Here is a 26,955-nt window from a genome sequence, read left to right on the forward strand (position 1 = left end):
TTTATATGATAAGAAACTGAAAATACAAAAGGAAAATAAGGAGTGATTCTGATAAAGATAATTGAATCAAAAGAATTACAAATATAATTCAATTCCTAAGATCGAACAAAATTTTGTTAAAAGAGAATCATACCTCCTCTGAACAGTGAATACTTTGACCAACAAGCATTTCAGAATCCGAAGCTGATAATCTTTGAAGGCTGGGAATGAGTTTGCCTTACATTAGTCTCGCATTCATTGCAATACCAGAATATGGATTCTGCTGACTGATTGGATCCACAGGAAACTTAAGATGAACAGATTGTGCTTACAGGTACTGACTGCATGCCCCTGGACATCCTTGAGCTCTAAGATGCCTTATCTCCCAAATCCAGGAAATTTAATGTAAGATATATGTATAGAATTGTCCAGTGGTTTAAACCTGCTTTATGCTTTCAATGAAGCTCTTGCCATCTCAATAGCACCCTCATAAGTCTGATTTCCACCAATAAATCCACTCATGTGCACAAATACACAGCCGGGGATCCCTGCTATCTCTGAGAGTTCTTCGCCCTCCAAACCCCTCCAAGGATGAGGCAAGGGCTTTCGGCTTTCAAATCTCTCGGGTCCTAAAGCCACTGCCTGCACCCGCCATGAAGTTCGTCTATCATCCTGCATGCAGTGAAAAGGAGAGTGTAAGCAAATATGAAATATGTACAGTGTACTAGGTACTATCATGTTGCTTGTGATTCAGGTATTCAGCAAAAGCATTCAGCTAAATTGTACAGTATACTGCAATTCCTAACACATCCCACCCCCAAGGCCCCAACACTCCTCCGTCAAAAAAAAAGGACAAAGAAGGATGTATATAGTGATCACATTAGAGTTGACAACGTAAGATTATTAGCCAAATGCTGACATTACCTCATAAATAACGTATTTGATAGAAGGCTCAACCTTCATTTCCTCCTCAAGCTCAAAGATGTGAAGCTTCCACTGTTCACAAGTCAAAACAGAAATAGGATTTTAGGCAAAAGCAATAAGACCTTCTTAGTTCTCATTTTGGTACCCCTACCATGTGAAATTACAAAAAAGAAGCAACTTCCTTCTCAATCCTTCCACCCTCAAAAAAAAAAAAAAAAAAAAAAAAAAAAGGAGAGAGAGAATGGGAGAAGCCTAGGGCAACTGGGCAAGTTGATAAGTAAGAATGCAATGAGCTACCAAGTACCAATCTGACTTGGTCCTCCGAAAAAGGGTAGCAGAAGAATAAGGACAGCAAGTTTGTTAAATTAGAAACCATCAAGGTTTTTCTAGTCAATAGTGACAAAATGTTCACTTACAGGGCAAGACTTCTTGAGCACCATGATTTCACCACTAGAGTCGATATCTTGCCTTGCTGCAAGACACTCCTGTACAATTGATCTAGCCGGTAACCATGATTTTGCATGAAAATGTATGCTCTGCAACATAGAATATAAGAGCAGAATATAAGCAGAGGTAAATGAATCCCTGTGTCAGTTTTATCCTGATCAACGGATCATGCATCCACCAATAGTTGCTTATCAGAGTTGTCACAAAAGAAAAGGAATCAGGATAAAGGAGCAGTTCAGATAGATGCACCTCCAAAAACTCATTCCCAGCCAATGTCATCGCCTTCAAAAAGGCATCATCTTCTCGCTCCGCTGACTGATCAGGATCTGTCCAGCCAAGATTCAATCTTCCCACTCTAGATGACAAGTATGTGTTAATGACGTATTCTGGTGATATATCTGTTTTGTATTGATTGATCCCATTGTCTACAGCATCAACAGCCTGCCAGAATAGTTTCACATCAAGATATATTATCAATAATATATATCCAATGAAATAAGCAGAAAATTTGCAAGAAATAAATGACGTAGATTTCATCCCATTTACACCTTTCCTCTGCCCCTCTCCCTAAAAGTATGAGAAGAGGTTCCAAAAGAGAAGCACAAATCTTGTTGATAAAGTCTTTGGGGCAGGATCCAATGCCCAGATTTAAACTACCCTTTTGTAAGTCTATGTGAACCCTATAGAAAAATAAGTGCTTCTATTTGTGAAGGACCCTGTTTAGCTATAGACAAATAGAGATAGAAACTGCATTATCCCTCATTTTCAGTTTATGCCTTGATTACAGTTCCAGCAGGTTATCCTCTCAAAGAGTTCTCCATGTAGATTATCACGTTGCACTCCAATTGTTTTTGAGATACTTGTTCAGATAACTTTATGTGCCTGGAATCCTAGAACATACAAATGACATTACATACCACAAAGCCCCTAATTCCTCTTTCTGCCACAGCCAAATCAATGAACTTCTTCTTCTTCTGCTTGAACGCCTTAATCCAATAAGCGGGGTCGGCTACATGAACCAACATGAGGACTTCCCAGGAGGTCACCCATCCTGGTACTACTCTCAATCACTGTGGCTCATGTCAAGCGATGTGACAAAGTTTTACACAATTTAATTACTACAATTTAAGATGAGCCAAATCACTAAATGGAAGGGTCAAACAAAATTTACTGGTACCCATCAGCAATTGTAAGACAGTTTTGATTTACTGGCAAAACTGATCAACTACAAGAGTTGTATCAAACATAAAACCATTGAGCATCAGTGAAAATAAAAGACACATTAAAAAACAAACACAAGAAGGCATCAAGAAGAACCCTTGACAACTATAAACAAAGAGCTTTACAATGTGACATCTGACTACCTCGACAAAATTCTTGTAGATAGCTAGAAACAAGCGATGCACATCTGGGTGTCCCTGATCAAGCTGAAGCTCCTTTGCAATTATCTCTTCTCCATAATGCTAGAAGAGAGAATAAAACAGATAACATCAATTATCAGTGTATAAAACCAGATGTCTATTACAAACAACATTCATTACAAATTCCACAAGACGGGCATCAAATATACAGAGCCTTGCAAGATGAAAATGATCAAAAGAGAAGAAAGACCTCATAACCAACAGATAACACTTAATGTTTGGATACCTATGCAAATACTAAGGGCACTTTCTCAATTAATAACAACTACCTTCAGTTCTTAGCCATAGAAACTTTCAGCATTTTCTAAACTTAATTCCCTGGTAAATGTGTTAAAAGAAACCATGGGGAAATAGCTAAAATAGTGACTCGTGTCACAGCCTAGTTACAAGCAGAGAATCAAGTTAGTTCCCACATTTTGACCATGAGATTAGGGATTTGACATCAAACATAAGGAGTTTCTCAGGACCTTCAATTCCACATTCCAATATCTAGGCTACAGACCTACAGTTATCCTATATAACAATTTTCCTTGTCCTCCCCTCGGTTCCATAACGGGAAAATTCCAAAACCTATATTCCTACAACATCAACATTATTACTCCAATGCCTGTAAATATACTCTTTCCCTAGTTGAGGTAAAGGAGGTTAGATTAATGCACTCTTATGTCTACCATAACAAAGAAGCTATAATCAATCAACGAATCAATATGTAATGTCCATCAGCAAGTACACCATTCCCAATAATTAGGATAAAAAATCACTCCATTGTAATCTTTAACTCCATAAAGAATTCACATAGCCAAACCCAATAACCTAACAACATAAAGTGTACAAGCAATTAAAATTTAAAATTGGCTATCTACAAATCCACAAACTCAAACAAGCAAGAAAAACTTCAAAAAACGAAGATTTGAGTCAAAGAGACATTTCGTCGAACACCTTGTAGACAAGTCCAGCACTACTAAGTTTAGTCCCGAACCCATGACCAAAAACCTCATCAAAACCCTTCTGATGATGATCATAGCGATCACGGGTCGGATCATATACTCCTCCAACATCTAGCACCGCATCCAACGAATCCAACACCTACCCAATATTCCAACAAAATTGTCAAAAAAATTCAGGTAAATTGTGCAAAAATGAGGAGGGAGGAAAAGGGTATTAAAACCTGAAGGTCTCGACTTCGAATGATAAGAGAATCAGCGAATTTGGTGGTGCGACGAAGGAGAAAGCAGCCAAGAGCTTCGTCGCAGTGAAAACTGCCGTTGTGCGTTCCTACGCTCTTCGAAAGGTGGGTAGTGGAGGAGAGAGAATGAGAAGAAAATGGCTTGTTAAAGGTCGTTGTAAAGGGTGAAAAGGTAGATTTTGGTCGGTGAAGAAGAAAATTTAGGTTGGAACTCCATAGTCGTAGGCGCAGTGTTGTCGCCATTGTTACAGACGATGGATTGATGGATATCTTTGAAAGAAGGCGCGAGGAAAAAGAGCGCGCCTGTTGATGTCTATTTTAGCGTCATACAATAAAGGGTAATAATACATGAGACATGTAAATAAACATATATAATCATATTGATTAAAGGTATAATATAATCGAAATATATGAAGGCCATAAAACTTATTATTCATATCTTTAATATGTCTTTATTTTCTTAAAACACTAAATTGAAAATATCATAATGAGTAATTATTGTGATAAATGGTTGCACATTATTGTGATTTATATTTATAAGTTTTCAATATTGTGAATTAAATTAGAATTTTTATTATATGTGGCTGGCCACACCGTGTAATCGGGGTTACTCGAGTTATTCGGTCAGGGGTTGCTTGAGATACTCAATCAGGGTTACTCGGTTAGAGGTTACTTGAGAGGGTTGGTCAGGGGTTCGATCAACGGTTATTTGAGGGGTTCGGTCAAGGGTTACTTAAAGGATTTGATCAAGGGTTACTTGAGGGCTTACTCGATCAGGGGTTACTTGAGGGGTTTTTGTTCAGGGGTTGCTCGGTCAAGAGTAACTTAATTAAGTAACCCTTGACCGAGTAACCCCTGACCAAGTTACTCGAGTAACCCTGGCCACACGGTGTGGCCATCCACACAGAAAAACCCCCATTAAATAAACTATTGTTTAAATTTTATAAAATTTAGTATTTGAACTTTTAAAACAGTGCAATTGCACGGGTTCTATACTAGTTGTTACTAATACCGAGTATTATGTAAATTTAGAGTAATTGATATAGAGTAGGCCCCGGTTTATCTCCTAGATAAACTTGGCATGTTTATCTAGGGGTGCTCATGTCATTTCCAGCTAAAAGGAAAGGGTATTATTGTAATTAGCTCGTGACAAAAGATATTGCCATGTTACTCCCACAAATTTTTATTTATTCGAATGAGCGCCAATACAAATTACAAATAGGGTAAGGGGATTTGAACCTGTGACCTATCGTACCCAGACCCTCAGTCTTAACCATTAGACCAAGACCTCATAACAGTAAACTAGGATAACTTACCATTATTACAAGAGGTAGAGTTCTTTTACTAACAAAGACGCATCGGAGTAAGTTTATTTTGATTGTCTACCTATAGAATAACATTAAGGGGTATTTACATTGTATATAATTGTACCATATACATTTATTATTGTTGTGTAAAAAAAAACATTTATTGTTACCTTTGTAACACATATCACCCCTCACGAAATAAATAAATAAATAAATAAATAAACAAATATTACAATTTTTGTAAAATCTTAAAGTACAAACTATTTTACTCTACTTAATCTAAAAATAATAAACAAATATTATACTTCTGCTCAAAGTTTAATTTAAATCTAAAGATTCTCTCCTACTATTTTTCAATCTTAATCTTCCATACATTTTCTGAATTTTCCTTATAGCATAATAACCATCTCGCTTAACTTTTGAGTCTGGAACATCTAAATCCTCTAAAACTTGATCACTACCACTCTTATTTAGTTGTTGTTCAACACTAGTTATTTGCTTAACATCTTCACTTTGTAATGCCTTAATTATCGTCTTTATAGCTCTAGTAGGAGACATCCGATTCGATATCATAATCTCACTTATCTCAGCCGGGCTTAACCGCGACCCGTTTTGTTGAAACAAGTCATCCACTTGACCAAATAGCTTGTGATCCTTACAACCCAAATGACTCAAAGCCAAAGCCTTAAACCCATTAAAGTCACAAAATGGGAAGTGAATATGCACATCAACTCTACCTGGCCTTAAAACCAAAGGGTCAATATGGTCTTTACAATTCATGGTAAAAACCATTACCCTCTCTTCACCACAACTTGATACAACACCATCCATAAAATTCAACACTTTAGATAAACTAATCCCATTTGATTCACCCATCATAAACCAATCCAAATTCTCAATCAAGATCAATGACTTCCTTGTAGTTTGCAACAAGAGCATCTTCAAATCTGAGCAATCCGATGGCTTTGAAAGATCGATATCATAAAGATCATACGACAGAAACTTTGCCATCGCGGCTGCAAAGCTAGACTTGCCCGTACCAGGACCTCCATATAGCAAGTAACTACGTCTCCAAACACGTCCAATTTTGTTGTAATATTGCTTAGACTTCAAAAACAACTCAAGACCATTCTTAACCTTGGTTTTCACATCATCATCTAAGACTATATTATCAAATGACGATGGATGAACAAAAGGAAACGATCTCCACAACGGATTATTTAGTCCATCAACACACGATGAACGATTGATATAAACTCGTAATTCCTTTTTCTTCTGCTCAATCTCATCAACCACCTTGTAAATATGTCGAATGTAAGGAACCAAAATCCTCTTCTTATCCTTGGCCTTAATCTTCAGCACAACTTCACCTCCATGACCATTATCGCGTTTTTTATTATACATCCAAATAACTTGAGCATGTAAAAACGTATCCAAAACATATCCATTAGAGTCTAAGGACACAAGAATATCACCCGGTTTATCTCCTGAATAAAGAGCAGCAAAATCCGAATCCTCCAAAGAAGGCAAAGATTTTATGTAAGTGAAGATTTTTCGAAACAATGGATTTTCTTGCAAATCATCATTGTATTGAGGGATTTTGTATTGATTATAGATATGAAATTGGTTTACTAAAATAGTTAAACACCTACTAATGATACAAAAAAGAGAAGTAAGATACAACAAACGAACAAATAAAAAGATGATTACTAATGAAATTAGTAACCAAACTAAGAACGAGAATTCAGGGATCATATTTTTTGAGAATAAAAAAACTATAGATTATACATTAAGATACAGAATTTATTTATAGACGAAAGGGAATTAAAAAGATGAGAACATATACATATATAGAATTAGTCAAAGACATGAGAAGTAGCTGCAAAAGTATGACTAATATAAGATTGACGTAGGCTTTGCTGAAAATGATAGCTTTATTCAAAGTTGAGCAGTAATAGAGTGAAAAGGAGATTATTCTATCTTTGAACGAATATAATGGTGAAGGCTTAAAAGAGTTAGGCTATGAATGTGAAGAAATAGAAGATTAAAGAGTTATTGATGGGATAATTTTGACTCCGTGTGTTGGGGATTAGTCATAGATGTCTCTGTTTGACACTTAAAGGCTGAAACTTTGCCTTTTGCTTAGGGTGGTAGTTTCCTATAAGAAGTGGAATTGTAATTCATAGTGACGAAAGCTGGTCGTTGAAAATCTGATAACTGAGGCGTTTTTAAAGCGCCACGTAAAAAGAGTTATTATATCAACCAATGTAAAAAGAGATTTATAAAACAAAAAATTATCTATTGATATTAAAAAAATTATCTAAAAATCCAACGAATGATAAGAGTAACCTTATTATAAAGCTGGTCATATTTGTTTATAAGAGTAATCTTCATTTATATGTATAAGTAACTTTATTTAATCATAAGAGTAATCCCATTTTGTCCATAAAAGTAACCCAAATTCATTATACGAGTAAAATTAAGTAATTTAGAAATAAGTAATAGTATTTGTTCATTCGAGTAACCCCTATTCTTTTGTTTTAAAAGATGAAATAATGATTCCACTTATTCAAGAGCGTAACCTCTTTTTCTCATTTAAGTAACCCACATACCTTAAGGTAACCCTATTTGTTCATCACCGTGACCCCTATTACTTAAATTAATTGCCTTATATGTGATTATGTGAAGTGACCACATCATGCCACATATAAGAATTTGTGAAGTTCTATATAAATCGTGCATCGCACGGATATTATCTAGTATAATACTCCGTATAATAAGAATACGATTACAACGGTAATAAAAGAGCAAGAGCCCCGGGTGTACTATACATCTCATTTGTTGAGCAAATGAGCAAATGATCCCCGCTGGAGGCTCAAACCGATTTGTCCGGAATTTGAGCTTGAATTGGCCCATTCGGCCCAAAAACACATCCCGACCCGACTCTTTCTACTGTATAACTTATAAGGTGTACTCTCGTAATCTCTTCAAATGAATTTCAGTTAAACTCATTTAAACTGATTTAAGATTTACTCGAAGTATATTGTTATGTACAATTCATGAGTTTACAGACAATATATTTTTCAATTATCTGTAAGTAGTCCAAGTACTTATACAAGCAACAAAAGAAGGGAGCATATCAAACCGAAGCATATATCTTGCACATAAATGCAGAGGAGTTTCAACTTGAAATCTAAAATGAAAAAGACTTCACCAAAAAAAAACTACTACAAAGTTTTTCTATTTGTCACAACTTAGCATTATATAAAAGAGGCTCATAAGACTCCATTCACAAAAACAAAAAAAAAAAAAAAAAAAAAAGGAAAAAGAAAAAGTAGGACCCTTCTCCTTACCATAAAAAAAAAAAAAAAAAAAAAAAAAAAAAAGGGTCATCTACATTCCTATACATAGGAGCATAAAATTATTATACACTTGGGGCAAGTATACTGCCGTAATTTTCAGGCAAATTCACAAATGCCTCAATTAAGTAAAAGGTGTCGCATCGTCAATGCAGATCTAGGTAGAAAGATCATACCCTCAACTGGAATATCCAACTTGTGAATGAGAAATTGCAGAACATTTGATTTTTCTACAACGCTGCATAGCACCAACAGAGCATATGAACACAGGAAAGATATAAGCTTCGAGAATTTGACTCCCATAAATACAGTCAGTTTTGACAGGCAATGCCAGCTTCACTGGAAGAATGAGAGGAGGCAGTGGATTATTATTCATTCAAGCTACAGATGTTGGCGAATTTCTGGACTGCATTATGATACTGTGTTCCCTGTAATCAAGTTTAAATTTTCAAATATTCAAGAGTTATGCCAAAGAATGCAAATTATACGGGTTCTAGTACCTCTAAATCCCATGAGAGATTTCATAAACAAACCTCACCCCATAACATATAACTACGAATTCTCCTCAGTAAAGTCAAAATAACATGTATGACCAAACTTCTCAGAGAGTTAAGAGTATTGCTAAGAGATGACTTTTCATGCTAATACTATACTACTATAGCCTCCATTGTTATTCCCACAGAAAAGAAGCCTACAACATATTCTCAACTTCTATGCAAAAAAGTTTACGCTCTTTTAAATGCATATATTTACTTTAAGGCAGAACTGCAAGAGCCTATGCCACTAATATGATACTCCCTGCATAATGGTTTTTATGACAGATAAATGTGCCTCAAACAAAGCGTCAAATCAAAATCATCTCCCAAATTTATCAAAAGCAATTCAACAATACAAGATGCATAACGAATTCATGTACTCCATCTGTCTGAAAATCACATATGCAATTTTAAAATTTCCAAAAAATAAAAAATAAAAAATAAAAATCCACACCTCCTAAAATAAGAGTATTGGTTTATGATTGGATTTGCCAACATGTCCCTACTTAATTAAGTGATTGAGAGAAACTAATACAGTAAACTTTTTATAGCATTAATAATGAAGGGTTAGGTTAAGGAGGAAGACGAAGTACATATAATTAACATTGTTAGGCATACTAAGAAGCAGATACATACCTCCCAGTATAGCTGATTGCAGTCCATGCATTGCCAGAATTCTAAATTCTTGTTGAACAGGCAATTAGGTATCTTCTGAAAACCTTTGGCAGCTTCAACAGCTTCTTCTGTTGACAATGGTTTTTGAATAAATCTGCCATTGCATTTCGTGCACCTTGACATTAGCCGGTCCTCGGAAATTTTTAGCTGGAATGTTTGAATAACCTGTGTAAAACACCTCATTATCAGGTTCCAGACAATGTAGGTCCATTCTTGATTTTAGCACAGACAGGCCCAGCACTTCACCGATATATAGGTTGATGGAAGAGGTAGCATTCTAGACTCGTATCTAGTGTTGGAAGGAAGGAAGGTCAACCATTCTTTCAAAATCTCAGCATTGCCAAAAACCATTTTTGCTCTTGGCAAGCAGTAACAAACTAACCTAAGGAGGGGCAATATGGATACTCTAGTATTATTAGGTTAGAGAGAGAGGGCAAGGAAAAAGGTAAGCAGAAATTTGCATTGGGAAACCTTAGAGAGTTATGGCCTCAAGCCATTGTGGGAGAGTGATAGCCTAAATCTATTAACCTATCTTATGTAAACCTTTTGCCATTGTCAATAAATATTCAAGCTTCCATCTTTATTATTTCTTCTTATTAAATCAATTTACCAAAAATGAATCAGATCATCAAATTTAATCAAAGAACCAATCTTTTCTCTCTATTGTACTGTTATTTGCGCAAGTTAGTAGTAATCTCAGCCCATTAGATACACACGCTGGTACTGCTAGACTAGTACTGTAAAAAATCTTGACTTATGCTTCTTCCATTTCTAATATCAAAGAGGAGTAAGTTTTGCAACTGATGGTTGAGAAATTAAGGCATAAGAGTAAGACATATAATGACACACAATTAACCACATGCTCAATATATACAACAAGAGGTGAGGAGTAGGTTTTCGGATCAGATTTGGGTAGGCTCCATCTGGTTGGGGTCATATTTGGATGATGTTTCGTTCACTCATTTAGATAGGTCTTGGACCGGATCGGGTCCAATACGAGTCAATTATTATTCTATCAAATGATTTATTACGATAAATCAATCAAATATAGTTAAATTAATTTTCGGGACTGTCAGCTTGGGCTGAGTTAATTTCGATTCCGATCATAGATTGGGTAGGGTAATTTGATTTGGGTACGAATCAGAAGCTAAACTTTAGTGTATGAAAGTTGAGAAACAAGTTGAACATAGACAATGTATATTGAACCTTTATGATAAACCATCCTTTCCTTCAACAAGTACTCATTCTCAATAACCAACAAGTGCAATTTGCAACTTAGAAATGGATAGCTAAAATTTGATTCTAATTTCAACCATAACATGAATATATCCAACTTGAATTTACTTACAAAGTTACAAAGTCAGATCATGTGTTACCTCAAGTAGCTGTTCATTCTTGAGAAGGCTCTTCACTCTGTATATTTGATTTTCTAACAAATAGTCATGCCTCAACAATTTGGCATCCCGAGTCAAGATAACCCTTTTCTCCTTCTGTGCCTGCTCTATTAGCTCCCTGTAAAAGATGAGAACAATGATTAACAATCAAAAATACGCATGGAACATTCAAGTACAGCATCTAAAAGCTAACTTTTACCTGCTCTCAGGCTTCTTTGAGTAGGGAGTTGCGGCATCAATTCCGATACAACGTAAATGTTTTGCCAATCCTTCAATCTGGAAATAGGTGCATCAGCTTGTTATATGCATACACAAGCAATTTAACATTAGATAAGTTATCTAACCACTTTAAAATTCAAGATAAACAGCAGGGAAAAGAAAAAAATCAACTTACCATCACATCACAAAGAAACTTTGGGTATCTGTCGCCCCCGTTTAATGACTCCCATGGTGGAGGGCCTTGCCAATCGTCATCAGCACCTCTGTGTTTTCCATTTAAACTTGATTTAGGCTGTTTTTTCCCCTTCTTTTTAGAGGTTTTAGGTTTTCTATCTGACTCATTCAGTAAAATTTTACTGCCATAGTTGGAAACAATTCTTGAAAGGGACTTGTCAAAGGGTATGGTCTGTCTGCTTAATGTGTCAGAAACAACCGTGTCCATGGAAATTTCACTTTTGAAAAGTTCAGTAGCTGTTGTTGCTCCAACTATACTTGAAGCCTCGCCAACTCGACTACGTACTATTCTCTCACAAGCAGTTGGCTTCTCAAGAACTTCTTTCAATCCAAGACTTAAACTAGGAAAACCAAGCACATCAACATCACTTGCAAAGTTCCCTGTTGCAGAACCAACAGAAGGATTACACAATGCCAGCTTGTGCCCTTCTTTCATATATAAAAATCGTACTAGCAAGATCAAGCACACTTCATATACTATCTGGTACTTTACTAGAACTAATAACACACAGACAAAATTAATTTGTAGCAGACAAAATCTTCCGTATAAACATGGTGAATCTACATTCATAACATGGCAAATGCAAGGAGTGGACAATCAGAAATTCATATAAACACTTTCGCAAAATATATGCTATCCAGGTTATTGTCCCTTGACCTGAATATCAAGCTCCAAGCCTTTCCCACTGCATAATTGCTAATCTAACCAGAACATAAGATACCTCAACCAAGCGGTGGAATACAATCATTGCACAATTCTAGGCCAAGCAGAACCAAATTTCCAATTTATTAAGTTATGTGTACAGCTTTCATTGTCAAAACTAGAGCAAAAGAATCAACTCTAAAGCATTTTATTAAAGCTTTTAAAAGGCTACATTAAGAAATTCTGAATTAAAAGGAATTAATAAATGTTGAACACTAAACGAAGTGAAAATTTTCCAAAACAGAAATTACAAAGATGAAGAAGAATCAAGTACCAGGCTTGACAGACCTTCTTTGTCAGCCTTGAGTTGGAAAATAGAAAATATCTCAAGTAGACAGTGAGCATCAATTGCTGAATAAATTTTTTGCTCCTCCGTAAGGGGGCGTTGAGACCAATCACTGCATTGAAGCTCCTGATAAAATGAAAGCAGACTATGAATTATACTACCTTTGTTATCGAAAGCTCGTAACATTTACTGCTTACAAACAAATTAAGGCAATTGGAGAAAGGGTGTTGATGTGGTGAGTGATGTAAGAAAGAGGTGGACAAAGTAAAAGAGAGTGTGAAAAGGTGTAAAACATTGTATGGAAAGAGGGGTAAAGCAGTAAAAGTGGTTTGCCAAATATGGAGTAAAGTGAGAGTGTTACAAACTTTATAAAACGGAAAGTATTAAAAACTTTTGAAACCGAAAGTAGTATGTGACAAAATCCAATTATAACTTGGGTAAGATTTCAATAAGACATACTGTCCCAGATTGTTTTTTCATGTGTATATAATTATATAGATGCGGACAGATTTTCTTTCCTAAACACCCGTTACTGCATATGAGGATAATATATGCTAAACTGAACCTAATGGAGATGAATTGAATCATACTTAATGGAGCTGAATGCTGAAGTGAACTGAATAGAGCTTAATAGGTCTTAACTGTGAACTGAAATTCTGAAAAATTAAGTCCAAAAGAATGGGACTTAAGGGACTTATCTTATGGCTGGGCATGATAATCGAATAATAGATAGCCTATAGGACAATGGTATCAACTCTAAGGACCAACTTATTCAAATAGTCGCAATAATCAGATTTCTCATCTACAGTTTTCCAAGCACAACAATAAAGAATCGAAATATTTATATTCATACCTATTTAAGCCAGATGAGAATAAAGGGAACGTTATTAAGATAACCAAAGTAACCCATTTCAAACCAAGGGTGGTTCTGAACATGTGCAAGGTGGTCGATCGCACAGGGCCCCCTAAGTGAAACTACTATAAAAGGGCCTGGTTTTTGATTTTAGAAACATATTTTTCCTCAGAAAAATGATTTTAGGGCCCAATTTAACAAAATTGCACCGGGCCACTTTCAGTGTTAGCATTTATAGCCCCGCCTTTGTTTCAAACTCTATCAAAAGATCCAACAAAGTGAGAATCCCTAAAAGCAGTGTTAAAATGACAATAACTCATAAGAGTTATTCTGCAAACAAAAGGAATTCTCAAATCCGATTTAACCCACACCCCATCACCAGGAAATAAAGAGAGAAATAATAAAAGCCATTTCCTTTTGTGGTTTATTACCAGTGGATGGTCCTGACTTCTGAGTTTGAACTTCAAAAGCATAATCTAGAACAAGCGTAGGGGCTTAGCACCATTGTTGGTAGTATGTCATGATGACGGCAAAGACCCGTTAACGAAGCTAGCTTCATAAGGTTATATTTTAACCATGAATTCACCATCATAAACCAAAAGGGAAAGAAAAAAAAAATCTAGCACTCATGATCATAGTAATTGTTGAGATAAAACAAAGAAGAACAAAAATTTGGGACACACATTCTAGCCGTTCACCAATAAAAGTGGGCTATGTCTACAGGCAGAGACAGATAATTTAGCAGTGGACCGATACAATTTCATAGCGAATCCTAACAGGTTAACTGGATTCACAACATCTCAAGATTCTCAACAATGATGCAATTCCACATTTCCACTATAAAAGAACATAATTCAGATAATATATGACTATCAGACTATGTATGACAATGAACAAAGCTCACCTTCGAAAGAGAAACTCCCAATAATTCCTCGCAAATGGCTGCCAAACTCTTACTATTCTTTCCTATCTTCCTTCCAATTTGCCTTTTCTGTAAGTGATGATATATGCTAGAAATGTCGATAAACGGTTCAACCTAACAAATGAATACGCTTGTAAGCACATTAGGGAAAAAATGGAAATTATAACAAAATTACACAAACCACAAATGTCACTCAATAACATAATTTATCATTCAAGCAGAAACCATAACTATGCAATGCAATGTCCCCCAACAAAAAAAAATTCATCAAACATCATTTCAAGATAACCCTAACAACCTTAAGCAACTGATAAAGCATCAAACTTTCAACAACAAAACTAAAGCACATAAAGAATTAAACATGCAAATTAAAAATGAACCTAATTAGTCATTAATTAAATAGAATTATATCACTTAAATAAGCAAACAACACGATAACTTGACAAATATGAACAGTAAGGAAAAATTCAGAAAAATTATCATACCAAATCAAACCCAGGTTCAAAACCATTCGAACAAAACGTAGAAGACAAATACACCAAATCCTGCTTAAACCGAAACCCCAATTTCAAAACATTTTGATCAACAAACATCTGCTTCAATTCCTCATAAATTGAACCAAAAGGCACTGATTGCAAGTCAACAAGAAACACAAGCGAGTCATCCTGGTTGTTGAACTGGGTCAACCCGGCCGAATCTGGTGGAAGTTGAACGAGTCGGCAAGCGAGTTGGAGGAGAGATACGGTCGGGAAAGTGCGGTCCTTGTCGGAGTCGGTTTGTTGGGTGGTTTGAGTGCGAACTGGCTTCCATTCTGCGTCGAGTGCGACGAGTGAGGAGTGAGTCAGTGCCCAATTCAAAAGGGTGAAATCCGGCGAGTTGGTGGTGGAGACCCAGTGAATTGTTAATGGTTTCGCATATGTTTTTTCCATCTTCGGGGACTGAGAAAATCGTTTGACGTCAAGGGTTATCATACCACGAACGGATAGAATACCCATTCAAGGGTTGTGGTGTACTAGTGTATGAACATGGTTAAGAACTTAGATTAGATCAATTTTACTAGTGATTTTGTTAAGCCGGTTCATTTTGTACTTCTGGATTTAGGAGGCCTTTGATCATAACATGGTATGACTTTTGGAATCAAGAATGAAAGTTGGATTGTATTGAGGTGGAACTTGATATTTACTTAAAAAAAAAAAAAAAAAAAAAAAAAAAAAAAACTTGATATTTACTTTATAATTCCTATATTTGGTTGTTGTTCGAAAATTAATTTTTCCTTTTTATTTGGTACCAGAGTAGTATGAGCCCTACTTATCTTTCCTCTTGAGTTTTTAAACACCATACCTTTGTGGGTTTGAGCATTTGAGATATGGATTTATAAATTAGTTTTTTCTTTAACAAACACTATGTATGGATTTTACTCATTCTAATCTCATACCTCATAACTAAAATCTAGGAACTAAATGACCCTTATTTATATACTCCGTATATCAGATAATATGTACTGTAGTTATGTGGTTTATTGTTATAATTGTCTCGATGAATAGTTTCTAAATACTTGTTGATCAAAGTTTTGCATCAATAAGAGTATATATAAATAAAAAAATAAATCAAATTAGGGCAATCGATTACATCATACTTTGCACAAGCTTGTGATGTTTGTTGGTTGATATTCTAATTCATGGAACGTCTATTGTCGTACTTCATAGTAGTGTAGTAAAGCAGTTGTTTGGTTGACAAAACATTAGAAATGAAGCTTTATTTCTCACAAATAGGTTTTTACAATGGATAATTCATTGGATAAACATATTCATTGGTCAAAATTTCAATAACTGGTAAGTAGAATTTTGTATTTAAAATACAACATTGTCTACTCGTATATCTTAAGCCTTTTACAACTCTTTAAACAAATACAAAAATACAAAGTACTTCAGTTCATATCGAACATGTACCAAGATTTTAGATTTGGGTTTCATACAATCATACCCAGATACCAAACAAAAGGCTTAAAATGAGACACTTGTTTTGGACAAACTTACTACGTATTTGCCCAACTCAAATGCTCAACAATCCTCCTCTCTAAAGTCAAAAGCACCATTACCGCCAAAACTCTCTCACAAATATACCGCGAAACCAAAACAATCTCCCGCCAAACACCTTCACCCCCTCTTATACCCCCAACAACACCAGCAACATCACCACTATTCCCCCTTTCTACTTTCTCTCTCCTCCATTTCCATGGCTTCCGCAGCTCTTCGGCGAAGAACCCGAGCTCCGAAACCCGTCTATAAACCCCCTTCACCATCACCAGAATCCGAATCCGAATCCGAGTCAGATTTAGACTTTGAGGATGTGAGCTGTGAAGAGTGTGGATCTGGGAAGAATGCTCCAGATTTATTGCTCTGCGACGGTTGCGATAAAGGGTACCATTTGTTTTGTCTTAAACCCATTCTTGTTGCTGTTCCTAAAGGTTCCTGGTTTTGCCCACTTTGCTCTGGTGGCAAGAAGCTCAAAAGTATGTTTCTGGGTTCTCTTTATTTTGTGCGTTTTTTTTTTTCTCGTTCTCAATCGCCATTTTACATGATAATCAATTAATTAGCTGAAATTTGTGGGGGTTTGGATCTGAAGCGGCTCGATAATGGTTTATTACTGAAGTTTGTCAGATTTGCATGTTAATCTATTGTCCTATTCTTATAGGGTTTGGTCAGTTTTTGCATTAATTTGGTTAAAATTAATTGATAGTTGATTTGAGTTTCTGGGTTTTGATGATTTGGTGCAATAGCTTAACCCTGTAGGAATAAAATAAAATAAAATTGAAATTAGGGTTTGTCCTATTTTAATGATTCTAAATTTGGGCGAAAAAGTGAATGAAAGGGTTTATTGCTTCTTATTGGAGTGGAAATCTATAGTGCATTGCTGGAAAATGTTGTGAGGTATAACACATTGCATTTGCAAATAATAATAGAAGTTGAGTACTTCGCGTGTGAATATGGTATTGAATGTTGATATTCTATCAAGGGCTCTAAATGCCTGTGAAAATCGATTATCGGATTTGATTAATCGTCTTTTGTTGGATCGTTGCTAACATTACGGTTTCAATTATCGAAATGTTCGATGATTTTCATGTTGTTCTTTCTGTTCTTTAAATTATCTTGCTGTGATGTTTGATTTTAGCTGTGAGAAGTTTGCATTTCAGCTTTCTTATACTAAATTCTTTTCCTTTGGGCAGGATTTCCTTTAGTGCAGACTAAAATTGTAGATTTCTTCAGAATCCAAAAGCCACCTGCAGAATTTGAAAAGCCTATTGCAGGTAGAGGCCTAACCTGGTTGTAATGCACTCCAATTCTCCCAAACTTAATGTCCACTGCCATGGAATACAGTGATTGATTAGAATTTCTGATTGATTACAGATTCTCGCAAAAGAAGGAAGCGATCAAGTAGCTTTGTAGTATCAAAAAAGAGCAGGAAACTGTTGCCCTTCAACCCAACTGAAGACCCTAATCGGAGACTGGAGCAAATGGCATCTTTAGCTACCGCGTTGATGGCAACTGGGACAGAGTTTAGCAATGAGCTCACTTATGTCCCTGGCATGGCTCCTAGATCAGCAAATTGTGCTGCTTTTGAGGATGGGGGAATGCAGGTAATGCATACATGTTGGCTGTTAATTTTTTTTTTTTTTTTTTTTTTTTTTTTTTTTATGTTGTACCGCAAATAGAATAATCTATCTTTGAGATATGCATTAGTAAGAGAAATGTCATTGTGAATTGGATTCATCTTGTGGTGCCAAACATGTATTCACTGATGTGCAAGTATTCATTCAATAACGCTGAACTACAACTAGTTCATGTTGAGTTCTGGTATAGGTTTCCCAAGATGAACTAAACTTAGTGATACATTAAATAACTGCATCACAAACATTGATACATACTGCAAGAAAAGTTGAAATCCTAGAATATAGCTTTCTTATCTGAATTTGTCTGGGAAGAGTATTTGTTGCTAGTTTGAGCATTAATAGGCCTAAAATCTGTAAAAATCTAATTGTGAGAAGACTGAGAGCCATCCAAACATAATCTGCCAGTCTCCTTTCTTTAAGTGTTCTGTTTGTGAAGATATTTTGTAGGATCCATATTTGATATCGTGAAATGATAGTTTCTTATGAACTTGACATTAATCAGTCAGCGTTTTGCAGCATTATTGTCACTGTTGTAATCCAAGTAATTTCCCTGATCAATGTGAATTTCAAATTGGTTTAGGTCATGTCAAAAGAAGACACCGAAACCTTGCATCTGTGCAAGAAAATGATGGAAAGAGGGGATTGGCCTCCCCTTCTAGTTGTCTTTGATTCTAAAGAAGGGTAAGTAAACCTTTATAAATATTAGACTTGCATAATCCTCTTCCACTGGGGCAGAAAAGCAAGATCAACTAACAGTTAAAATTTAATCAAACAGGTTCACAGTACAGGCAGACAAATCCATCAGAGACTTGACAATCATCACGGAATATGTTGGAGATGTTGATTACCTCTGGAACCGTGAAAATGATGATGGAGATAGCATGATGACATTGCTTTCTGCTACTAATCCTTCACAGAGCCTCGTTGTCTGCCCTGACAAGCGCAGTAACATTGCACGCTTTATCAATGGCATCAACAACTACACTCCGTAAGCTCTCTCTCTTTTTTTTCCTTTTCGTTAATTGTGGCCTTTCTTTCGAGTTGGTGTAACCTAGACACTTGTAAGAATTTCTGATTTACTGTATTCTTCATAAATACAAGCCACATACTGTAAAGAAACTGAATTTACTTAATCAGGCTACGTTTGGTTAAAGGAAAACATTTTGAACTGAATTTTTTTCTCAACGGAGAGTGAATATCAATAAAATTTGAGTTCCTGAAAGAAGCTATTTTTCACCCTTGGGAGAAGCCAGTATCTTGGAAAAGGATTTTGCTTCCCTCCCAACAAATCACAGCCTTCATTCATAAACCGTTCCCACTTAGTTTAACTATATGATTCTGTATTAAGACCTGTATAATGGCTTGAAGTAACCAGTTTGTAATTGCTTTTAATGCAGGGAGGGGAAGAAGAAGCAGAACTTGAAGTGTGTAAGATATGATGTCGGTGGTGAATGCAGAGTTTTGCTAATTGCAAATAGGGATATACGTAAAGGGGAGAGGCTCTATTATGACTATAATGGACTTGAGAATGAATACCCAACTGAGCATTTTGTATAACATCTCCCTTGTTTGTTACCATCATACCTAACATAAAGATTGATTGAATTACTTCTGACCTTGAGCGGTTGAGCCCCATTTTTGGCTTCCCTGATGTTCCGAGTACAGTCTGTAAGCTGTATATGTAGTCTTTAGGTGTCTTCTGCATGTCAGTTCATAATGTAGAATTGTATTTCTTCTTGAGCAAATTTGAAAAATCAAAGTTAATTGCTGATGCATACTACAGTATTTTTTATCTTTTTTTTTAAAAAAAAAGTAAAAATAAAATTTTGTACGAGTATTAGCTAAATGAGCTAAATTTAAGCTAAAGCTCCAAAAAAATTTACAAAAAATTTGACAATCTTAAGGGGGCATTTTTCATTTGAGAATTGAGATTAATTCCATACACATAATCAATCAAAGCTTTAATTCCATAAGTAGGGTCGACTATATGAACAAAAATAGAGGGAATATTATAGGACTACTATAGGTGACATGTAGCACTGATGTAAGTCAACTCTACCAATTTGGCAAAGTTTCCTCCACAAAAGATGGCAAAATCAATTCTGAATTCTTAATTTTTCAGATCTTAAACCAGCTACTGCTGCTTCGTTGATATACAGTTCCTCTTTTCTGCAGTCTGCACACTTTGCCAAAATTCGCTCTTACATGTAAGTTTGTTTTTTTTAAAAAAATCTGAAATTGATGAATATATAGCAATTAGCAAATAAACATTACAAAGTATTTATTTAGAAGTAGCTTTTATATCTTTGCAATTTTATACTCGATTGTTTGTGGCTTTTAATGAATTAAACACTTTAACAATCATGAAATTGCTTCAATAACCATAGATTTATAAATCTTTTAGACCTAAGACTATTTAAGATAAGTTTATAACTTTTCATTCATATAATGAATGACACAAGAAGAACCATGATCGTCTGATTATGATGACCTAACAGCTGAAATTAGTTCTTTATTCTCATTTTAAGCTATGGTTCTCACTTCTCAGTTTCTCACCAGATCCTACTTTTAAATATTTGTAGTATAAGACTGGACCGAAAAATATAAATTTCATAAATTTTACAGTTATGTGATTATTTTTTTTCTTTTCAAATCCAATCTTATGTAGTAATACTTAGTCTTTGTTTGGATTATATTACTTTATTTGGAAAAAATATTATCTGAATTTATATCATTTTGGCTAAACGCATCTGATGAACTTACTCTTACTGTTTTTTTTTTTTATCATGTGAAATATAAATAAATTCGAAACATGAAGAAGATATACAATTCTACACTTTGATATACCATTGAGACTGCAGTCATAATCGCAATATGGACTATATATGACGAATCGTAATAGTAGAAATATAAAATCGTATTGACCCATTTTTATCATAACTTTGGCTATTAATATCTTTAATTACATATAATTTTGTAGTAAAATTTATAAAACATGACATTTATTCCAATAATATACTGTATATCAAGATAAATCTAACAATATTTTACTTATTACGACTATGAATCTTCAAGAAAAAGGAGACTAAACAGAGAGTAAGATGGGGGAAGCCATTGAGACTGCAGTCATCGAACTTGCTGTGAAGAAATTGGTTTCCCGAAGTTATCAAGAAATCAAGTCAGTTGTGGACCTCGAGTCTGAAGTGAAAAGGCTTCAGGAAACACAGACCATCGTTCAAGCTGCACTTATTGATGCAAACTTAATGCAAGAGGCAGCCATGTTCAACAAGACGTGCTCGAGAAGCTCAGCTGGGAGCTTAACAGGTTGGTGAACTTCTTGGATGCAAGAGCAGTTAAATCCAAGAATAATAAAGTCGTGGGTAGAAGTAGGTTCATCAAAGAGGCATGCTTGTTCTTTTCTACATCAAACCAGTTTATTGCTCGATTTAGAGATGCTCGGAATATCATAGATATAGGGAAGGAACTAGAATCCATTGCAAGAGACCATGCTCGGTTTGGTAGCATTGTTAGTGTACCATCTGCACACCAAACACATGCAGGAAGTGTTCAAACAGCTGGGTCTCACATTATCTCTGATGTAGTCATTGGGAGAGACGTAGAAAGGAACACCATCATAAGCATGCTTTCTGGCAACTACATTGCTTCAGAGACCCTCTCTGTTGCATCTATTGTTGGGATTGGTGGAATTGGGAAAACGACATTGGCTCGCTACGTGTACCATGATGAAAGGGTGAAATGCTGTTTTGATGTTAGGTTTTGGGTTGATGCAACTAAGGGATTTTATGTTGAAGAGGTGCTGAAGAAGATTTTAGCATCTGCTATGGATGAAATGCCTCGCAGGTGTGATATAGATCAGTTGTACCATCACTTCCTTGAAGCAATTGCTGGAAAGAAGTTTCTGCTTGTTTTGGATAATGTTTGGGACAAAGGATTTTTGAGGCTAATTTGGATAGAGTTAAAGAGATTGCTAGCATTTGGTGCCTATGGGAGTAAAGTTCTCATTACCACGCGTGATCAGAAAGTTGCTGCAACAATGGACTCTACCAGTCCTTACATGCTGGGGGATTTAACAGAAGACGACTCTTGGCAACTCTTTAAACAGATTGCTTTTACACAGATACAAGAGCCGGGTGTGAAGGCTATTGGGAAAGAGATTGCAAAGATGTGTCCTAATGTGCCTCTTGTTATAAGGAGTATCGGAGGCCTCTTAGCAGGAAAAATTACACTGAAGGAATGGAAGGCCTTTAGAAATGATCAGCTTGCAAATTTCTCTACCTATGGGCGTGACATTATGCATACACTTAAACTTAGCTATGACCAACTAGATGCAAAGCTGAAGCTTTGTGTTGCTTACTGTTCTTTATTTCCAAAGGGGTTTGAATATGATGAAGATGAAATGATTTGTCTCTGGATTTGTATGGGTTACGTAGAGCCACAATATAAGAACCAAAGCCTGGAAGAAGCAGGGGAAGCATATATGCTTGGCTTGCTAAACTGTGGCTTTTTCCAAAGACGTGATGGCTTAAAGATGCATGATGTGATGCATGATGCTGTTGTCATGCTCGCAGGACACAAGTATAAGATGGTTGATTCAAACACTGTAGAATTTGATGAAAGAGTTCATCATGTGTCTGTTGGCAATGTGGTGGACTCATCATGGGATGTCCTTTCCTCGCTCTCCAAAATTAAATACCTCGAGTCCTTCCTTGTGGTAACTAGGGAAATAAACTTATTAGCAACGAGGAACTGGTTCGTCTATCATAAAGTGATGCTTCCAAGATTTCAGTGTTTGAAGGTATTGGACCTACACGGGATATGGATAAAGAAGTTACCAACATCGCTAGGTGAGCTAATTTGCTTGCGACATCTTGACTTGTCAGAAACTGCTTTAGTGAAACTACCTAACTCAGTCCTGCGGCTGGTGAATCTACTATCACTTAAATTGTATTCGTGTATTAACCTTCAAGAGTTGCCGAAGGACATGAGCAAGTTAGTGAAGCTTAGACATCTTCAGTTAAGTGAGTGTTCGGAATTGACCCATGTGCCAAAGGGGTTGGGACATCTGACAGATCTTCAAACATTAAGCTTATTTGTAGTCAGTGAGAAAAGTTCGCGAAGTAAATTTGAGGCCAATGTTGTTGGTGGATTGGAAGAACTTAAGCACCTCAATCTGAAGGGAGAGTTGAGTATCCAGGTGTGTAAGCAGCCAAAGGATATAGTGTTGGGAGCTAGGGAGGCAAACTTGAGAAGAAAGGAGAAGCTCATAGACTTGTCTATTGATTTTTGGGATAGCACAAAAGAAGATGAGGCGGTGCTAGAAGGCCTGACCTCATGCCAACCTAAGATATCTAAAGATACAGGGTTATGGCGGGGAGAGATTACCAAGCTGGATGATTAATGATAATCTCCATTGCAGGCTTCCAAATTTGATTCAAATCAAGATATTAAATTGTAAAAGCTGCAGATACCTTTGTCACTTGGGAAGGCTCCCTTATTTAAAAGACCTATTTCTTGAGGGGTTAGATAATGTGGAGTACATAGAGAAGTATACTAGTAGTAGCAGCAATAATGCTAATGACGAAGCCTCTACTCCTGAGTCCATATTCCCCAGCCTAGAAACATTTCGGCTTAAGGGCATTCCCAAGTTGAAGGGATGGTGGAATATGTCGTTGAGTGGAGACCATGATTTAAGACAGCACCATGATGTTCAATATCAGAATCATCTGACTGAATGGAGGCCTGCATTTTGTAAACTGAAGGCCCTGACAACAGACAGCATAGAGTTGGCAATTACAATAGCCAAGGGGCCGGGCTTTGCTTCTCTTGAGCATCTCTATATTAAGCACAATTCAAGAGTGTCTCTACCTTTGTGTGAACAACAAACACTAACCCCACTCAATACTTGCTTTCCCAACCTCCGTTGCTTGCAACTTTCAGGTAATCCCAAGATAGAAGCTCTCCCTGACAAAATTCAAGACCTTTTCTATCTTGAATACCTGCGTATCGACAACTGTAAACAACTGAAGGCTATACCAGAGTGGATTGATAGCCTCAGGTCCCTCACAAGCCTCTATATATGGGAATGCCCCAGACTAGAATCCCTACCGCATGAGATAAGCAATCTCTCCAACTTGAAGTTGCTCGGAATCAGTAAATGCTCTGCAGTGCTCACAGAGAGGTGCCGGTGCAAGAATCCAACTGGGTTGTACTGGCCTTTCATTCAACATATCCCTTACATAAACATACGACTTTCTAATCGGAATCCAACTGGTGAATACTGGCCTTACATTTAACATATCCCTTAAGTAGTTACTTAGACATACGTCTTTCTAGTCCTCCCTTACCACCGCTACCACCACCACCGACTCCGACGACCTCGACGAAGATCTCAGCTTTCTCGACGCCGACGCCGACGATGACACCGACAACGTCACCTTCCCCACAACCCCGACGATCACGATTTTCGAAACTCAAACATGGGGGGTGCAGTGGGAGTTGATTTAAGGGAAAGGGTTTGGGGTATTAGCCGGTTTCGGTGCTAGGGCTGGGGAAGGGGGTCGTTGCCGGTTAGATGGTCGGGGAAGGGGTGGTTTGGGGGACTGCGGCTGTGCGGCAGGGGGTAGAAGGTGGCGGTTGGGGCTGGACAGCTGGGCTGCGTTGGTTTTTCTTTTCTTTTTTTTGTAATGGCTAAATTTAAGCTAAAGCTCCAAGATTTTTTACTATCTTAAGGTGGCATTTCTCAGTTGAGAATTGAGATCAATTCCATACACAAATTCTCTGTATGGGATTTAGTCCCTGACTAGTATGGAAGAATTCGACAATTAACATGTTAAAAGTTCCTCAGTGAGGGTTATAAGATTAAACCTACAGCATTTGTTGCCAATGATGGTATGTTACATCTAGGCAGATCATATTATCACATACTGACATCTTAACTAGCTAATGATGACAATCTTCATGAATCTTATATTCGACTTCATGAACTATGGAGCTTCTGACTCTAGAGTACATTTAGAGTACAAGTAGGTGGTATAAGCGTATAACATTATTATGGAACGCAGAGAGTATGTGATGAAAGACATATCTCTTAACTCGTATGCAGTATATATGAGGCTTTAGGAGAAAGCCGTGAACCTGCATATTTGGAGGACTCTCACAGGTGTCGCAGGTCCAAAAAAACGCTTTACATTCTCTTCTCTTAGGCAGAGTTTACAACATCAATGCAACATTGTGAGGTTTTATGCTGCCAAATCTACAGCAAGATTATGAATCTGAACTTGGGCTGAATTAGATCTAAACAAAAGCCCACATACAAAATAGGCTTAAAGGCCCATTGTACTCCCTACAATCTTGGGCTTTTAGCCTATATTGACTTCCCTCCTTGGCCCCTCCACCATAGGAAAAATATTGCAGTTTATTTTGATATTTTCAAACAGTAGAATGCATGGGATTCTGGTATTTTTGTCCAAGTATATGTTGACAAAGTTCTGAAATTAATCTGTACCAATTTATGATTATATTCCAAATCTCAATGCCAAATGCCCTCCCAAACAATCATATTTGTGTAGAAAAATACAAACTCAAGACTTGTTCTTGTCACCACTTCACTGGCTACTCAAGTCCTACAACATCAGAGCCGACACCAAAACAGATACATATAAGCAATAAATATTAAATATACAGAATATTTCTCTCGTATATCAAAACAACGGATACATATAAGCAATAAATATTAAATATACAGAATATTTCTCTCGTATAATTAGTTACAAATAAGAGTTTATGACAAAATCATGCATTATTGAAAATAAAACGTTTACTTGTTCTACATTGAAAAAAATTACTTAATACTTAAACATTACGCTAGGTTACGTTTAACATTTTCTGTAGAGAAATATCATTTCAAACAATTATTAAGAAAAAGGACTGTCAGTCAAGTCTGGGCTCGACTTGCATCTTGCTAACAAACTCCAATTTTCAAAACCACTTCATATGCTACACTCCATACAATATTATTGGACCACCCTACCCTATGAAAAATGTGTTATAGAACTGAAAATTTTGTGAGTAAATATTTTAGGGTGGTCCAAATTTTTATTGGGTTTCTCAATAAAAGACTTCAAAGTCCATAATAATACTTGTAAAATATATATATATATATATATATATATATATATATATATATATATATATATATATATATATATATATATATATATATATATATATATATATATATATATATATATATAAAAGAAATTGAAGAAAAAGGAGAGGGAACTTGATTGTGTTTGTCAACCATCTTCCAGAGAGCTTTGATGTATGGGATCAAATCAGATGTATCCCCACAAAGTGTGGTCCAATGCACCCCCCTTCTTAGCTGGAAGGCGTGGTTACCATCTGATCTTAATCAAATGGTCCAGATTGCTTTAATCAGGTCCCCTACAAAAACTCACAAGGTTTGTATATTTTGTGTGTACTTGTGTTTGGGTGTTACAAGCAGGCTAGGAGATCATCTGTCATCCCTCACAGATTTTGTATCAGAAATTTAGAAAAAAAACTGTTGTAGGTGATTCATTTGGTCCCTCACTTGATTCATCACCCGTCGTCGATTTATATAATATATACCTATTCTTTATTTAGCAATGCATGTAAATTAAGTGTTGTACGCTGGTACAGGTTGCAATTGACTTGTCATCCGCAGCGTGGAATTGTTACGTTGATAGATAGGGCTTTTAAAGCATGAGTAAGGTCATTGACGACTTTTATGTGCATTATTGTTACTTAAATGGCAACAGCTATAATTCTACTCAGATGTG

The 26,955-nt window shown here is 36.2% G+C and overlaps 5 protein-coding genes across 6 annotated transcripts; 2 read left to right on the plus strand and 3 right to left on the minus strand.

Moving 5' to 3' along the window:
• Positions 1-23: 23 nt before the first annotated feature.
• Positions 24-4,282, minus strand: LOC110728315 (UPF0160 protein-like). 2 transcript variants are annotated; one of them, XM_021907980.1, is made up of 8 exons: positions 3,940-4,282; positions 3,711-3,857; positions 2,715-2,813; positions 1,600-1,791; positions 1,320-1,439; positions 904-975; positions 422-651; positions 24-330 (listed from the first exon to the last, which is right to left on the minus strand). In XM_021907980.1, exons 1-7 carry the CDS (start codon positions 4,198-4,200, stop codon positions 427-429), a joined length of 1,116 nt encoding a protein of 371 aa, XP_021763672.1. In that variant the 5' UTR covers positions 4,201-4,282; the 3' UTR covers positions 24-330; positions 422-426. The 2 variants fall into 2 exon arrangements, with proteins under 2 accessions (XP_021763672.1, XP_021763669.1); XM_021907977.1 differs by having other exon boundaries at positions 24-651.
• Positions 4,283-5,227: 945 nt separating this feature from the next.
• LOC110728342 (AAA-ATPase At2g46620-like) lies at positions 5,228-7,493 on the minus strand. The gene has a single exon (XM_021907994.1). It carries the CDS (start codon positions 7,017-7,019, stop codon positions 5,583-5,585), a length of 1,437 nt encoding a protein of 478 aa, XP_021763686.1. The 5' UTR covers positions 7,020-7,493; the 3' UTR covers positions 5,228-5,582.
• A 1,135-nt stretch (positions 7,494-8,628) lies between these two features.
• LOC110728331 lies at positions 8,629-15,645 on the minus strand. The gene is made up of 8 exons (XM_021907991.1): positions 14,931-15,645; positions 14,428-14,559; positions 12,673-12,796; positions 11,623-12,062; positions 11,428-11,504; positions 11,211-11,346; positions 9,796-9,999; positions 8,629-9,051 (listed from the first exon to the last, which is right to left on the minus strand). The coding sequence occupies exons 1-8, from the start codon at positions 15,438-15,440 to the stop codon at positions 8,992-8,994; spliced, it is 1,683 nt and encodes a 560-aa protein (XP_021763683.1). The 5' UTR covers positions 15,441-15,645; the 3' UTR covers positions 8,629-8,991.
• Positions 15,646-16,680: 1,035 nt separating this feature from the next.
• Positions 16,681-19,910, plus strand: LOC110725520 (histone-lysine N-methyltransferase ATXR6). Its single transcript, XM_021904987.1, has 6 exons — positions 16,681-16,957; positions 17,672-17,752; positions 17,853-18,082; positions 18,696-18,796; positions 18,891-19,103; positions 19,513-19,910. Exons 1-6 carry the CDS (start codon positions 16,681-16,683, stop codon positions 19,670-19,672), a joined length of 1,062 nt encoding a protein of 353 aa, XP_021760679.1. The 3' UTR covers positions 19,673-19,910.
• A 1,306-nt stretch (positions 19,911-21,216) lies between these two features.
• Positions 21,217-24,429, plus strand: LOC110726272 (putative disease resistance protein RGA4). Its single transcript, XM_021905727.1, has 3 exons — positions 21,217-21,439; positions 21,586-23,497; positions 23,601-24,429. Exons 1-3 carry the CDS (start codon positions 21,217-21,219, stop codon positions 24,427-24,429), a joined length of 2,964 nt encoding a protein of 987 aa, XP_021761419.1.
• Positions 24,430-26,955: the final 2,526 nt, after the last annotated feature.

This window comes from Chenopodium quinoa, unplaced genomic scaffold (genome assembly GCF_001683475.1).
Source record: "Chenopodium quinoa cultivar QQ74 unplaced genomic scaffold, ASM168347v1, whole genome shotgun sequence".
Classification (NCBI taxonomy): Eukaryota; Viridiplantae; Streptophyta; class Magnoliopsida; order Caryophyllales; family Amaranthaceae; genus Chenopodium; species Chenopodium quinoa.

What these genes read in the sequence shown, in the direction of transcription:
- LOC110728342 (XM_021907994.1), bottom strand. Translation starts at nt 7,019, where the DNA reads ATGATCCCTGAATTCTCGTTCTTAGTTTGGTTACTAATTTCATTAGTA.
- LOC110726272 (XM_021905727.1), top strand. Translation starts at nt 21,217, where the DNA reads ATGGGGGAAGCCATTGAGACTGCAGTCATCGAACTTGCTGTGAAGAAA. An exon ending in CTCAGCTGGGAGCTTAACAG is followed by an intron (nt 21,440 to 21,585) that starts GTTGGTGAACTT and finishes GGAATATCATAG; the next exon opens with ATATAGGGAAGGAACTAGAA. An exon ending in AAGATATCTAAAGATACAGG is followed by an intron (nt 23,498 to 23,600) that starts GTTATGGCGGGG and finishes TAAAAGCTGCAG; the next exon opens with ATACCTTTGTCACTTGGGAA.
- LOC110728315 (XM_021907980.1), bottom strand. Translation starts at nt 4,200, where the DNA reads ATGGCGACAACACTGCGCCTACGACTATGGAGTTCCAACCTAAATTTT. An exon ending in TCTACAAGAATTTTGTCGAG is followed by an intron (nt 1,792 to 2,714) that starts GTAGTCAGATGT and finishes CTATTCTGGCAG; the next exon opens with GCTGTTGATGCTGTAGACAA. An exon ending in TGCTCAAGAAGTCTTGCCCT is followed by an intron (nt 976 to 1,319) that starts GTAAGTGAACAT and finishes ACTTGTGAACAG; the next exon opens with TGGAAGCTTCACATCTTTGA.
- LOC110725520 (XM_021904987.1), top strand. Translation starts at nt 16,681, where the DNA reads ATGGCTTCCGCAGCTCTTCGGCGAAGAACCCGAGCTCCGAAACCCGTC. An exon ending in TTGAGGATGGGGGAATGCAG is followed by an intron (nt 18,083 to 18,695) that starts GTAATGCATACA and finishes AAATTGGTTTAG; the next exon opens with GTCATGTCAAAAGAAGACAC. An exon ending in GGCATCAACAACTACACTCC is followed by an intron (nt 19,104 to 19,512) that starts GTAAGCTCTCTC and finishes CTTTTAATGCAG; the next exon opens with GGAGGGGAAGAAGAAGCAGA.
- LOC110728331 (XM_021907991.1), bottom strand. Translation starts at nt 15,440, where the DNA reads ATGGGTATTCTATCCGTTCGTGGTATGATAACCCTTGACGTCAAACGA. An exon ending in TGGGAGTTTCTCTTTCGAAG is followed by an intron (nt 12,797 to 14,427) that starts GTGAGCTTTGTT and finishes TCATTTTATCAG; the next exon opens with GAGCTTCAATGCAGTGATTG. An exon ending in AGTTTCTTTGTGATGTGATG is followed by an intron (nt 11,505 to 11,622) that starts GTAAGTTGATTT and finishes ACCTATTTCCAG; the next exon opens with ATTGAAGGATTGGCAAAACA.